This window comes from Balaenoptera musculus, chromosome 17, assembly GCF_009873245.2.
Source record: "Balaenoptera musculus isolate JJ_BM4_2016_0621 chromosome 17, mBalMus1.pri.v3, whole genome shotgun sequence".
Taxonomy (NCBI): Eukaryota; Metazoa; Chordata; class Mammalia; order Artiodactyla; family Balaenopteridae; genus Balaenoptera; species Balaenoptera musculus.
Genome location: NC_045801.1, coordinates 28,225,381 through 28,241,068, shown reverse-complemented (window position 1 = coordinate 28,241,068; position 15,688 = coordinate 28,225,381). Strand labels below are relative to the sequence as shown.

The 15,688-nt window shown below is 36.9% G+C and overlaps 1 protein-coding gene across 1 annotated transcript in view; it reads left to right on the top strand.

Annotated features, from left to right (window-relative positions):
- Positions 1–15,688, top strand: part of PKHD1L1 (PKHD1 like 1) — a 150,854-nt gene that overhangs the window by 126,393 nt on the left and 8,773 nt on the right. The window contains exons 68-73 of the mRNA XM_036830501.1: positions 1,779–1,944; positions 4,301–4,533; positions 4,726–4,893; positions 7,542–7,699; positions 9,535–9,670; positions 12,509–12,853. Coding sequence (XP_036686396.1) covers positions 1,779–1,944; positions 4,301–4,533; positions 4,726–4,893; positions 7,542–7,699; positions 9,535–9,670; positions 12,509–12,853 — 1,206 coding nt within the window. The remainder of the gene's footprint in view (positions 1–1,778; positions 1,945–4,300; positions 4,534–4,725; positions 4,894–7,541; positions 7,700–9,534; positions 9,671–12,508; positions 12,854–15,688) is intronic.

Sequence of the window (15,688 nt, the reverse complement as noted above, 5' to 3'; positions counted from 1 at the left end):
TTCATTTTCTTTTTAAACAACAGAAAAAGCACTGGTATAGTGGTTTAATATTAATTAGTTTCTCTAAATTGTAAAGCCCTTTTATATAATTAGGGTTATATTTTATTAGAAGCTTTTATGATGCAGAAATTTTAGTTCATAGAATTTAAATGTTTTGCCAAACTCCCACAGCTGCTGGCAGAACTAGGATTAGAATCAAGATCTCTTGACTTAAAATCTGCTGCTTTTTCACTGAACCAGGCTGCATCCTTAAAAATGTAAAATAATTAAAATAGATGTAGTAGGGCTTCCCTGGCGGCGCAGTGGTTGAGAATCTGCCTGCCAATGCAGGGGACACGGGTTCGAGCCCTGGTCTGGGAAGATCCCACATGCCACGGAGCAACTGGGCCCGTGAGCCACAATTACTGAGCCTGCGCGTCTGGAGCCTGTGCTCCGCAACAAGAGAGGCCGCGATGGTGAGAGGCCCGCGCACCGCGATGAAGAGTGGTCCCCACTTGCCGCAACTAGAGAAAGCCCTCGCACAGAAACGAAGACTCAACACAGTCATAAATAAATAAATAAAAGAACGTGAATTTCAAAAAAAAAAATAAATGTAGTAAACATACCAAGTATTTTCGCTTTGCCCATTAAATACACTGAGCCATTCTCTATTTCAGTTTAGCAAATCTCCCTTTCATGATAACTTTAACCAGTGTCACCTGAAAGAAAGCAGTTCAATAAATTAGACATCTAAATTTTGACATATTATTTCTCATAACTTTAATTCCCAGAAAGAAATGCAAAACAAATTATCATTTTTTAGTGTTACTTGTAATGATACCCCTGCCAAAAATTATTTAACATGCTACATAGGTTTAGGACCAATAAAGGAGATCTACACAGGGAACGAACAAACAGCATCTATTACTATAGTAGTATTTTATTGATACTCATCTACAGGCTTATATTCATGCATATACAATATTTTCTTAGGAGAAAATACAGTCAAGCAGGGTAGTATATAGCACATAACTAATTTAAGAATTTTATGGAGTCACTTTTTGCTGTTTTCAGTTTTGAGTTACTGTATTTTAAGTGCAAAGGAGATTGTTTTTTGATCTAATCAGTTTTATCTTTTGGCCACATAATATATGCAATACGACCAAGAGAGCAATAGTATTTCAGTTAGCCTTTGCTGCATAACAAACTATCCCTGAAATTCAAAGCCTTTAAACAACCGTTTATGAGCTCATGATTCTGTGGATTGGCAATTTGGGCTTTGTTCAGCTTGGTGGTTCTTCTGCTAATCTTACCTGGGATTATTCACTGAGCTGCCATCACTTTACAAGATGTGTAGGGGCTGGTCAGTCTGGGATAGTCTCACTTCTGTGTCTGGTGGCTGGTGCTGGCCCTTGATGGGGTAATGAGAGTGACTGAGCCAAATGTCTCCTAGGCTTATTCACATGCTGGTAATCACAGAATCCCCCAAGAACACCAAGAGAGAGTGAGCCCTAATATGCAAGCACTTTTCAGATCTGTTTATACTACAATTGCTCTTGTCCCATTGTCCAATGCAAATCACAGAGAAAATATGCCAAGCTCAGAGAAAACATGGGAGAAGACTACTCAGTGGTGTGGATACAGTCCACAAATAGTGGTGGACTTATCTGCCACATAAGGTAAGAGTTCCATGTTCAAGGTAAAGTTAAATGATGTGTTTGGTGGAATATACATGAAATGAAGCTGATTTTACCCTTTCTCTATAGGAAATAATTGTTTTTCTATTATTTATGTTTTAGGTTCCACATTTGTTGGATTTAAAAGTGTTTGTTCAGGTGAAACTAATGTGATATTCATTACTAACCCTTTAAATGAGGATTTACAGCATCCAATCCATGTGAAGAACATACAGCTGGTTGACACTACTGAACAATCAAAAATATTTATACATAGACCCGATATAAGGTAAAATACATGATAACTCAGTTTTTTCTTTTCTGTCATCACAGTTTTCCATTGTTTTCTTCCCCTGCCATAGATCTGAGAAAGTTGCTAAATTTAAAGTAGCTGTTCATGTCTATGAAATTTCAATCAGCATTATGAAAATTAAGAGTATTTAATATATCTGTGTCTTCAGGTAAGTTGAAGAAGCTAGGCCTTAATATGTATATTTTCTCATACTTTTTTTCCCCATATATCATACATAGCACCATCATTAAACATAAAAGATAGAGAATGGGTCAGAAGTATATTTGTACATTAATATCTCTCCATTAATAGTCATTAGGAATGAAAGTCATGTCTATCATTTCTTCCCTTTCCCTTACCTCTTTTGTTTCCTTTTGCTTTACAAATATCTTATTATATGCACCCCAACATGTACTTGGAAATTAAATGGGAATCATTATAATCATTGTGACTAAAAATATGCAGAAACTTTGAACAGTGATTTTTTTTTCAATCACAGAGGTTAGTTGGTGTCAGAATATTTCTAGAAGCTGAACCACGTAGATTCTAAGTCTTGAAGGAATATAGCCAATAACTGCTACTCTTCAAAAGACATGCAGACCAGGAATTTAGATATAAGACAATATTGGAGGAAAGAAAGTTTCCATTAGAGCTCTTTGACCATTTTCAGTATAGAGAGAAGACAAGAAATAATGCTAATTAGATATGCATCTCTTCAGAGAAATGCAGTGTTTCATAAATAGTTTGACTTCATCTGATCTTATTTTGATGACAACCCCATACTTCCTCATTTAATAATTGTTGAACTGCAGTGTTTTTTGGCTCAGTAGAGCTTCTCCCCACTAGAAAGCTGTTACCTCCTATTTAGTTATCATTGAATCTTTCAGATTTAATATATAATTTTAACATCTAGGTCATGAAGAAAATATTACATTTAAAAATATGTCTTTGAGTCCTGTGCTTTTATTGGGATACTGTTGGCACAATCCCAGATCCCTTTTACTGAGTAGCTCACCCAGTCCCCAGATGCTCTAAATGTTGGCCAATAATGACCTACATTTGCCTGCTTTTCCAGAAAATTGCTCTTAGCTGACCATAGTCATCTCCCTTTTCTTTCCCTTGCCCTATATGGCTTCTCTCCTTCCCTTTTCTCTCCTTCCCTTATTGAGGACCCCCTTAATAACTCACTTGAACAAAAGTCCACATCTCAGGCTCTGTTTCTTTGGAAACTGAAGTAAGACAGAGCCCTAAACCATAATGTAAGAGTGCCACTGGGCAGTCTATTCACAGACTTGCTCACAAAAACACTCTGCACACACTTGAACACAAAGAACACATGACCCACAGAAATATTTACTCAAATCATCTCCAAAACTAATACAGTAGAGTAAGGGATAATTTATAGCTTCACGTCTTTCTTTGCAAAAAGCTCAGATCTATTAGATAGTATTTTGCTGCTATAACTGTAGAATGAATTTATATTTCCCCATGGTATATATCATATAGTGTAAGTATGCTGTATACTATATATAATATACAATGTATAGTACATTGCAAATTAAGCAGCCATTTTATTATTATAACCAGTAACAGTCAACACTCCAGGTGGTTCAGAATGAAGGCAGAATACCATCTACGACTGAACTGCATGATGAGTTTATAGTATTTCATCTCTTACAGTTCAGGTATCTACAGAATGGTTATTAAAATATATAGCATAAAAATCATAATTTAAGTATATCTGTTTGTATATATATAGGCAAAAGTCTACAAGAATATATACCAATCTGTAATTGGTTATGAGCTTAAGAGCTTAGGATAGAAAGGTGAAGGGGACTGAACTTATATTAAGTATTTAGATTATTTTATAAAAAGCATATGATACATTTATAATTCTTAAAGACCCATTAAAAAAAGAGAAAGAAGGGAAAAATATAAAGACTTCCCTGCTAACACAAGGATTTTGTATGTCTGCACAACTGAGTAATTTACCTGCTTTTTGGGCAATGTTAGTATATTTTGAGCAATGCACAAATATGAAATCTATCATTCGACAAAATATGGAATAGCAAAATGGAATTCTAATTTTATTTCCCACAGGTACAATTTGTCCTTTTGAAATGTTAATGAATTCATAATAATAGACCAAATCAACACAATGGAAAAACAGGCCTCATTACAATGCTAATTACATATGCTACTTGGTCCCACTTTGAATCCTTTCTGAAATAAGATTCAATCAGTTAATTTTTTTTGATACTCTTATCAAATACGCAAGTATATTCAAATGCTCTCTAGAAACAGGGAGGTATACCAAATCTAAGTATTCATGCATTTCACCTTTTCTTCACAGTAAGGTGAATCCATCTGATTGTGTAGACATGGTTTGTGATGCCAAAAGGAAATCTTTCCTCAGAGATATGGATGGCTCCTTTCTGGGGAATTCTGGTTCAGTGATACCTGAAGCAGAATATGAATGGAATGGAAATAGCCAATTTGGAATTGGAGACTATAGAATTCCTAATGTGATGCTCACATTCCCAAATGGAAGTAGAATTCCTGTCACTGAGAAAGCACCTTATAAAGGTTTGTTGGATCATATTCTGTTAGTCCTCTGGTTCATGAAACAAAGTATATCTTTTACTTTTAATGATTGATGTACTCAACTAATTTATATTTTCTACTTATTAATGTTATGTAACAAGCAAAAGATAGTATGTGGAAGCTTTTGTAAGGAGATTCTGTTTCATTTCTAAATGTGTATTCCTATGTTTCTAGGAATCATTAGAGATTCAACCTGTAAGTACATTCCAGAATGGCAGAGCTATCAGTGCTTTGGGATGGAATATGCAATGATGGTTATTGAAAGCCTGGATTCCGACACAGAAACTCGCAGACTCTCACCAGTAGCTATAGTGAGCAATGGTTATGTTGATCTCATTAATGGTAGGTATTCATTGTAAACAAACTAGAGTTACTCAAGGCATTCACTATTTACTACATTCATGGACATCTCTCATAAATTATCTATCACATAAAACTAGTAAACATAGGGATTTCCTTGCCTTCTGTTTGTAAGATCTATGTGCAGGAGAGAGACTTGACTCTTCAGCAGTCCCCCACATTAGAAAGCCAGGACAATTACTCCAAATTGACCATCAGAAAAAGAAGAGGACATATGTATATGTATAACTGATTCACTTTGTTATAAAGCAGAAACTAACACACCATTGTAAACCAATTATACTACAATAAAGATGTTAAAAAAATAAATAAATAATAAAATAAAATGCATTAATATCAAAAAAAGAAAAAAGAAAAAGAAGAGGAGGAAAGTTATTCCTTGAGTAATCTTTATAGGCATGAAGGTGGCATAAATATATTTGAGAAAAAATTGATCCAAGTGTCTGCAAAAAAAACAATTTTCTTTACATAAATTTAAAAAATGATAATACGATATTTGGAATACTTGAGAATGAATACTCTCAGCCTACTTGTTTTTCATTTTCATGAATACTTGGAAGAATTAATCTTGAATCAGTGTGTTGTGGGGTTTTTTTGTTTGGTTGGTTTTGGTCTTTCTCATTCCTAATTCCTTTGACTGTCAAGACTATCTTGTCAAGCTCCACAGTCTAGGTCTCTTCCATTCTGGTCCTTGTTGGCTGTAGCCCAGGGGGAGGCAATGGTCTCCATGAGTCTTGTCATCCAAGACTTTTTGAATAAATAGGTGAACTTCTAAAAGTTACTGAAAACAGAGGGCAGGGACTCATTGTCTATTCCTGAAGTGCCATTGGGGGCTCAAAGATTAGTCCCTAATCAGGCTTAGAGTCTTTGAAGTGCTGAAGAGGCACATAACCTGGATCGGAAAGGTCTCTCTGTCCTGACAATGTCACAACATGTACTAAAATATTCTAAGATCCCCAAAATAGCCAATACCCTACAAGTTCATTTTTTTTTAACTTGTTGAAGAGAATAGAATGAGCTAAATCAGAAGTGTCTCAAAGTTACATGATTTTAAGTCACTCCCCACTTCTGCCCCAACATGCAATCTGCCTGGTTTCTATGACCTACGATCAACCCAATTTCAAATGCTGCCTTTCAGATCTTATAAAGCAGAGACTGTGGGAAGAATTTTAGACCAGTCAGTGAATAATGAAGATGTTTTCGAATTGCTCTGTTTTATATGGTGGAGAAAGATTTCATTCTGTTTATTTTTACATTTTCCTTTTCTGAAAGGCAATATGAGTTTTCCATTTACAATAGTGATATGACATTTCTCTTTTAAATAAATTTAAATTTTAAAAATGACTCAATTTAATGAGAATGTAATTTAATGATAATGTAAACGATAGAAGCATGGCAAAAATTATGTAGGTGTTAGAAGGATGATTGAAGCTTGGGATGCACTAAAGAAAGAAAATTCCCAAGATAAAATTTGTACATACCACTAAAGTTTCCCTTTAAATTTTAGTACTCAATTTTATTTTTAAAATATGGCTTTTATCACTCTAAATTTTTCATTTTATACATAGAAATTTCTATTTTTAAAACCCACAATGAAGGTTTCTTCAAAAGTGGGATTTACATTTTGGATAATAAAGGATAGGTTATGCTCTACTTAAGCTTCAGAAGTTTATATTGGTTTAAAATTCAATCAAACTTCATTTATAAATATTGATAATAATTCCAAGCAAGCTAGGAAATTAAGCAAAGCTTATGAATAAATACCTCAAGAAAATTCATCATTCCATGTCTCACTCACTGTTTTATATATGTATAATCCCAGCCACTTTAAAACTGAGTGAAATAGAGAAGTTTTCTACAGCAGTCATGTTACATGTGTTCTGGAAATGTCTGGATTCAGGTGCAAAGCATCCACTTTCTTTTGGTTTTCTAGAAGGTTTAATGGAGTGTTATTTCTCAGATTGCTTCAGTTATTTAATGACGTTGACCCTCCAATAGTACCTATAATCACAGTCTTTAACAAAAATTTATTAAAATAACAGTGGAGGAAGGTTAAAGGCAATAAAAAAAACACAAAAGAGTTTGTCGAACTTACAAATTAATGAACAAATGAGTGAAAGAAATAATAAATCAGTGGTTCAGACATACAAATGTCCCTGTTTTCTATGTACAGGCTTTATTTTTAACAAATTATCTCTGTTATAGCATATTTCTCAGCAAAGAGTCTGAGAAAGTTGGTTCCCCACCCAAAGTCACATTTGATAAATAGGAGAGAGCATCAAGCATTTTCTTCCTCGCCATGGGGCCTGGACTTAAACATGATTATTAAAGTAGAGATACAAGTAAATCTATTTCCTTCAATGACCTTCCAGCACAAATCCTCAACATATACCCTTCTGACCCTGGGCAGTCTAAAAGTAAGGATAGTAGAGAGGGAGTTGCTTCCCTGCCTTCCTTTTTAAGGCAAGGTTTGAGAAATAGCTTAGATCACTGAATGGATGGGTGGATGGATAATGGCTGTAAATGCTGAACTTGACCACTGCAATTTATTTTTAATACAATTACTCTTCGGGTTTTGCACTAATAATATTCATAGCACAGAACATGAACTTTCATTTATGTGGATGTAGGCCCACAGGATCATGGCTGGTGTGCCGGGTACACATGCCAGAGAAGACTGTCCTTGTTTCATAGCATCGTGGCTCTGGGCAAATCTTATGAGGTCTACTTCACTGGCACTAGTCCCCAGAATCTTCGACTGATGTTGCTTAATGTTGACCATGACAAGGTAAGGCAAGATAGAAATTATTTCTTAAGAGTTATTGGTTTCAGGTGCACAGGCAAGTGATTGATTCAGTTATACTAATACGTGTATCTATCTAAAACTAACACAACATTGTTAACTACCCTCCAATATAAAATAAAAATTTTTAAATAAATAATTATTGATAGCTATGTAAAAAAATAATAAAAAATAAAAATTATCTATTTCATTTATTGACTGTCAAGAAATGCACTTTGTCATTCAGTAATTCTATGAAGATTATTTCTGTTCAATTATTTGAAGTAATAAATTTTTAAAAATCTAAAAAAAAAAGAGTTATTGGTGTTATGTGCATATATTTCTATCTGCTGAGGACTTTATCTCCTTCCCTGTCCTCTGGAACATCGTCAGCCTTACAGCTCATTTTCAAGGACCAGTAGCGTACCACCAAAAATACTGTGAGTCCAGACAGTTTTCATCAGCCTGAGAGCACATATGAGTTCCAGACACCTCTCCCCATATGCACTTGTTTGTGCTTCTACATTTGAGAGGTAACAGTGATTTCCGACTTGTGTGATTAGCAAGCACACCTGAACTTTTACATAAAAATAGCATGCATCTAAAACTGGTCACTCGGGATTATATTTTCATTCTTCCATGCTGCTATTATTTATATATGTCAGAAATACACCTTTGGAATTTACTTCAGAGATCACAGCACATTATCTAAAGCATCTTCAGTAATGTCAACTCTGCTATAAATGGAATTCAGCTGGGATGATTAACTTTATATATGCTATGTCAGTAGAAAAAGAGTATGAGGTCAAGCAGAAGTCTCATAATATAGATTTTCTTTTCTAAGAGTATGAGACTTGAAAGTCCCAGAGTAGAACGTGAAGAAAGGACACTGAGGGCTTCCGCAGTGGTGCAGTGGTTGAGAATCCGCCTGCCAATGCAGGGGACACGGGTTCGATCCCTGGCCCGGGAAGATCCCACATGCCGCGGAGCAACTAAGCTCGTGCACCACAACTACTGAGCCTGCGCTCTAGAGCCCGTGTGCTCCAGACGGGCAGGCTCAGTAATTGTGGCTCACGGGCCTAGTTGCTCCGCGGCATGTGGGATCTTCCCAAACCAGGGCTCGAACCCGGTGTCCCCTGCATTGGCAGGCAGATTGTCAACCACTGCGCCACCAGGGAAGCCCCAAAAGAGAATATTTTTAATTTTAAAAATAAAAATGGTAACTCTGAAGTAACGTGACTGTTAATATTCGGAGCCTCTGCAAATAATCTCAGAAGAAGATTCCAAAACTACCTGTAGCTTATTAGATTCCTTATAAATTCCTCCCCACCTTTGCAAAAGCTAAGTCTCCTCACTTTATGATTATGATTATATCTGATAGCATGAAATGTGGGGAATGAACATGAAAAATGACCAAAATTGAATTAGGTTAGTTTTTTGACTTTTTTTTTTGTCTTATTACCAAAATCAGAGGTAAGCATTTTTTTTCAACATTAAGTGCCTAATTGTGTGTGGTTGCGTTGTACACAGCACTGCTAACTCTCCCGTTTCCCCTGCCCCTAGAGTTGAAAGCCTGTATTGAACATTATCTTTTAAAGGAACCCTCTCTTTAATTTAGAGAGTGTCCTCTAATATTTTTTTCTTGCATTACATTCTTTTCTATGAATGGTTGAATGTAAATCTGTTTAAAATTTTTAACTCAATATGTATCCTAAATCCATAAAAGCTAGTTTTAATATTCTACAGAAGGCATGTATAAAGGATATTTTTAAAGTGCTAAATTCTAAATATTCTGTTTCATTGTTCTCTTAAGATGCAAAAATGTTGTTTATTTTTAACAGGCTGTTCTGGTGGGAATTTTTTTCCCCACACGTCAACGTTTGGATGTCTATGTGAACAATTCATTGGTCTGCCCCCAGAATACAGTATGGAACTCCCAACAGAAACACTGTGAACTTAATAGACATGTGTATACAGGTATTTCCTCAGAAAAATACAGCATACATTGTATATGTATACTTAATTATGTATAAAATTCTTTATAATGTTTCATTATTAATATTTTTAGTTCCTTAGCCCTTGACAAATACAAGAGAAAATAAATTTTTACCCATGGTCCACCAAACACTAAAATGTGTTCATTTATAACATGTGTGTCCTGAAAGATCACTCCTGATGGAATTCTTATCTATCTGCACACACGCAGATAAAAGTTTGTGCGTGTGATGGATATTCCTTTGCCTCCTGAGAACATTTACATTCTGCACGTTTAGTTCACTTATTCCTGCGTACAGAAGAGATTTTTTGCTTAAAATTTTCACCCTATCTCTGCTTTACTTCTGTTTCATAGAGGTCAGAACCTAAGTTCATTGGCAGTCACCAGAAGTATTGCCAAGAAAGCTAGCATAACATTAGTTGAGCACCATGAGGTAAATATGATGAAGTAAACTCTGGATTTAAAGGAAATATATGGAAGAAGCTAACTTACCCATTTACCAGTGTTGCAAGACCAGGATTTTATTTATCTCTATTCATTGAATTTTTTTATTAAACAGGTACTAATAAGGCCAATCCACTCCTTTCCACATGTGCTACTTATCATTTTTTAGCTGTGCCCCATAATCTTGGCTAATGATTACATAAATGTGTGCTGTTGATCATAATATAAGCTAGACAGGAGAGTATGAATGGATACCCATATTCATTACCATCTGTGAAGCAAGTCCTACTTCTACTAATAATATGAACATCTGATATTTCCAGAGACATTACTATGTGTCAGGCACTGCTCTAAGTGCTTTGTATATAATAACTAACGGTTACTATATCCTAATAATAACACTTTGAGGTAGGTGCAGATGAGTAAACTGAGACACAAGGGGGTGAAGTAATTTGCCAAGCTTTCTGTCTTCGCTCGGGCTGCCATAACAAAATGCCGTAAACTAGATGGCTTAAAAACAAATTTATTTTCTCACGGTTCTGGAGGCTGCTAGTACGAGATCAGGGTACCAGTATGGTCTGGTTTCGGTGAGAGCACCCCTCCTGACATGCAGATGGCTGCCTTCTCACTGTGTTCTCAGGTGGCAGAGATAGAAAGTGAGGGAGAGAGAGAGAGAGAGAGAGTGCTCTAGTGTCTCTTCTTACAAGGGCATTAATTCATCATGAGGTCCCCTCCCCACCCTCATGACTTCATCTAAACCTAATTATTTCCCCAAGGCCCCCATCTCCAAATACTGTGACATTGGGGGTTATGGCTACAGCACATGAATTTGGGGGGGACACAGTTCAGTCCAGAACAGTATCAAAGGTGGTAGGGGCAGAGCAAGGTACCGAACACAGAGAGTCTAGCTCTAGAACCCACGCGCTTAACTATTATGCTACATTTCCTCTTTAGAAGCTAAGAGAGTGTGTTATTTTTACATACAAATGATTGCAGATATTTACAGCTTAATTTTCATAAATTTTAACTCTTTTTTTAAAACGGTGCTTTTGGTACAAAGTACTCTATCGTTCAAGTCAAGAAAATAAAAATTATCTCAACAGGCAGAATTTAATACAGGGAACTGGTTACACGAGGCTGCAAAACAATACCACCACTACCCTTTTAGAATTTTTTTTTCTGAAATAGCATTGCTTTTAGATGAACATTTTGCTTTGACACTTGGAATGGAAAATAATATCCCTGTATTATGAATCTATACATATCTTTTTAGATTACCCAAAATGTTTATTATTATCTATGTCTCTGATTCCTTCCATTACTGTGAAGACATGAGAAAGTTAGCTAGGATAAGTGGTGTATGCACCTGTAACAGTAGCTTGAGAGCAGCTTCAATTTATACTACAAAAGCACATTCTTCAGATTCACAGAATGTTTAAGCCAAATTGCATCTAGAACTTATACTAGTAGATATTTTTAAAAATGTAGTAATAATGAAATGGCTTCTTAATGCCATTGTTATGAATGTCTATTACATTAATAAGAAATTACCTCTTTTTTCTAAGACTCTAATTTCTTTTTCTTAGTAAGCCTCACCATGAAATGTGGTAAGAAGCTACGTGTCACATTCCAGTATTACTATGCAGTCAGACTTTGGGCTCAATATGTGTTTGTGGATTTATTACTTCTTGGACGTTGTTTATACTCTGCCCTGAAATCATTTATATATTTATTCATTACATATATATATGTATATATAATTTCAATCACTTTAACAAAATTCAATGCCCTAGTAGAATTTTTTTGTGTTGACTAAAGAGTTTTCAGGCTGAAATGTAAACTTCTTTTATTGATGTAAGAGCCTTCTGAGATGTTTTAGTATTTGTAAAATACTTCATTTGTATTACATACTTTTGTCCTTAGTAAAAATAGAAGCACTGAATCATCATTTTTCCTTAAGAGATGGTATATAGCACCGCATAAACTAGATGGCTGTTAAAGTTAAACTTACATTTTTAAATTACCAAATGCCTTTAGTCAAGGCTTTAAAATTCTGAAAATGTAAATAGTGTTACAACATAGGCTCCTGGTTCATAATTAGATTTTCTCATTTGTATGTGTCTATAGCTAATTGTTTTTTAAAATAAATTTAATGTATAATGATTATTAATGGTATTATTTTAAAAATTGACTTTAATTTTGCATGTCAGTTCTATAAGTGTTTTTGTTTTTAATATGCACATTTTCCTATGAAAGAATGATAATGTTGAACTTTTTCAAAATTTCCTAGATTTAAACAAATATTAAATACTGCATGGTAATTATGATAATGTAAATAAATTTAACTGTGCTATTTTGGCTTTTTTCGTTCATAGAGCAATTCCTTCCTAACCTGAATTCCAGTGTCCTTGGTGAAAACTACTTTGATAGAACCTACCAGATGCTTTACCTTTTGGTTAAAGGAACTATACCTGTTGAAATCCACACCACCTCAGTCATATATGTCTCTTTCCAATTACCTGCTGTAACAGAAGATGACTTTTATAGTTCTCATAATCTGGTTAGAAATCTTGCCTTGTTCCTAAAGATATCAAGTGACAAAATCCGTGTCAGCAGAGTAATACGAGGGGAGAGTCTGCGAAGGAAGAGATCCACGGGACTCACAGTTGAACTGGAGATTGGAGATTCTCCCCCTCAGTTCATAACCAATGACACTACAGGTATGAAAAGTAGACATTTGAGACAGAGTAATGTAATTCAAAACCACATCCATAAATAACCCTATTAAGGCTTGGTAAACCAGGCCTCAGGAAATCCCACCAACCCCACATCCTGAACCCTATAAGGGCCTAGAGACCCTTCTCCCTGCTCTACTCCCAAACTATTTTGAATTTTGAAGGAACTTCAACCTCTGTTTTGTTATTGTAGAAGTTAATTACTTCAGCAAAAGGATTTGACCTAACATAAAAGATCCTAGAGGTGACCTAAGGAAGTGACCTTATAGCTGAGAGATTACGGGTGAAAAGAGCTGGTCAGTGAAAAGTGGGAGGTAAGAATGCTGGAGGCTGAGGAAGTAGTTGGTGAGTTTGGTACATTTGAAGAACTGGAAAGGGTCCAATAGGTCTGCAGCAAAGGCATCAGGAAGGACAAGCTGCCAGAGACAAGGTTGAGAAGGAGGCAGGTGCTAGATTGTGGGAAACCACAAGAAGTCTCCCTTTTGTAAGCCAAGAGAAGGACAGTGGATGTTTTCCTAAGGGACATAATAGACGATTCTGAGAGGTGGAGTGGTGGGTTAGATTTCCAGAGTAAAGTCACATATTTATACTAACAAGTGCAAATGTGCCAGAATATGTTCTGTCTTTAATTTCTATGATTGACCTAATCAGTCTTACCATCCATCACCCCTTTCTCTGTCCCTCACTCCTCATACCCTATTTCCTTTTTTAAAATATTTATTTATTTATTTATTTTTGGCTGCGTTGGGTCTTCGTTGCTGTGCTCGGGCTTTCTCTAGTTGCGATGAGCAGGGGCTACTCTTCGTTGCGGTGCGTGGGCTTCTCATTGTGGTGGCTTCTCTCATTGTGGAGCTCGGGCTCTAGGCGCGCGGGCTTCAGTAGTTGTGGCACATGGGCTCAGTAGTTGTGGCACACGGGCTCTAGAGCTCAGGCTCAGTAGTTGTGGTGCACAGGCTTAGTTGCTCCACGGCATGTGGGATCTTCCCGGATCAGGGATCGAACCTGTGTCCCCTGCATTGGCAGGAGGATTTTTAACCACTGCGCCACCAGGGAAGTCCCTCATACCCTATTTTCTAGGTATCAGAGATAAAAATAAGCTCAGCTATCCCATCAGAGGAAATTTTGCTGGCTTAAATTATGATTTCCTTAAGGTGACTCAGTTTGGGTGGGCATTTGGGTAAATGTTCAGCCCTTCAGATTTTCTTCCTCTCCATCTGTTCAAGTTGGTATCTGAATACCAAGGGGCTTTCCTGACCTCAGGCCCTCTTGTTGCCCTCTTGTCTTCATAGTCTTTGCGACAGCATGGGTGGTCTTCTCTGCTCTGTATCAGCCTCTCTTGTGGTGCAACTGAACTTTCCTGGCCTCTTGACATGCAATCGCATCCCCAGCTGCTAATTCCCAACTGTACCGTTGTCTCTAGTGGTCAAGCACAAGTACTCTCACCTAGGCATACCCCTCTCCAAGAAGATGAGGTCTGGGTCTCTGTCAGAGGAATATTACCATCCAGCTAATGAAGCTTAAGCTAAAAGACCCTTTACTTGTACAAGTCCTGGGAGGGGCTTTAACTTTCAAGGCCGTGGGAGAAGGATCCACTTAATAATGTGGTCAGATAATTGACTATTATTATAAAAGTTGCACAAATAAGACTTGTTCATAAAGAGAGCCTCCACGCTGTATGATTTTCAGACTCAAAAAATCCTGATTACCCTATTCCTGTCCAGCATCTTTTTCATTAAACTCCCAGGCTCTCTTATGTGTAAACTTAGGTACTGGGTGAAGTTCTCACCTTCTGCCACTAGGGGTCATCACTCATTTCTCCAGGAGGTTTGCTTCTGAGCTTTAACCCCATGCACCTGCCACATTGCTGTTCTGGAATTCTACCAGTTAGGCAGGCAGAAGGTTCTTTCCTTGTGGGGATAAGCCTGTGCAAAGGCTTGCATGAATGGAATGAGGTGCTGATCAACTCTTCGTTGAAGGAAACAGGAAGCATAGGCTTGTGTTGCAACCAGATCTTACAGTGATGTTCTCTGCCCAGTCATAGGTTACTTTCCTTCATCAAACTTGTATTTCCTTGTAGCTACAGAATCAGGGCTTTGGGCTCAACATAGTCTGTTAATTTAGTCTAGGAGTTGTAGCAGGTCCATGCCACATATATAGATTGCTCACTGACTCTTAGAAATCCCTGGTAAGCCCTTACATGTATTGGGGTCCAGTATTTACCACACTAGCCACCCAAATGTCCAAAGAAACTGTGATTTATTTCCTATATGTGATCTAAACTGCTTCACACACAACCTCTCCCACCCTCCACTCCCTTAAAGCAGTTTTATCTTGTTAGATTTATCCAGATATAGGCATAATACAGTCTAAGAACATGGAAATAGGGGCAGGAGGAAGGATAGACCAATGGCCTGTTTCCCAGACTTAGATTGGGGTAGGGTTTGAGGTCTTGAGGAAAGCCCTACAACCTGGCAAGGAGTGACATCGCAGCAAAATATTGGGAAGTGGCAAGAAAGATGTGCATGTATTCATAGTAATACTCCTAACTCCCCACAGCCTTCACATAGTGTCAGGAGATCCAGAAGTTCCCAGATGTCCTAGAAAGCAGTTACTTAAGTGCTGAGGGGACCTCTGGATAAAGAGTCATGTCAGGAATAAGAGCTCTTCAAGTTAAGATCTTTGGTTTCTAGAAGGCAGTCAGCAGAAATGGATGCCTTCACACATCAAATGGTCAGAGAGAACCTGTTAACAGTGCAGCCTGGTCAGACTGGCCACCCTGCATTGAAAACCAGTGAGGACAGGTGGTAGTAGTAGTGTATG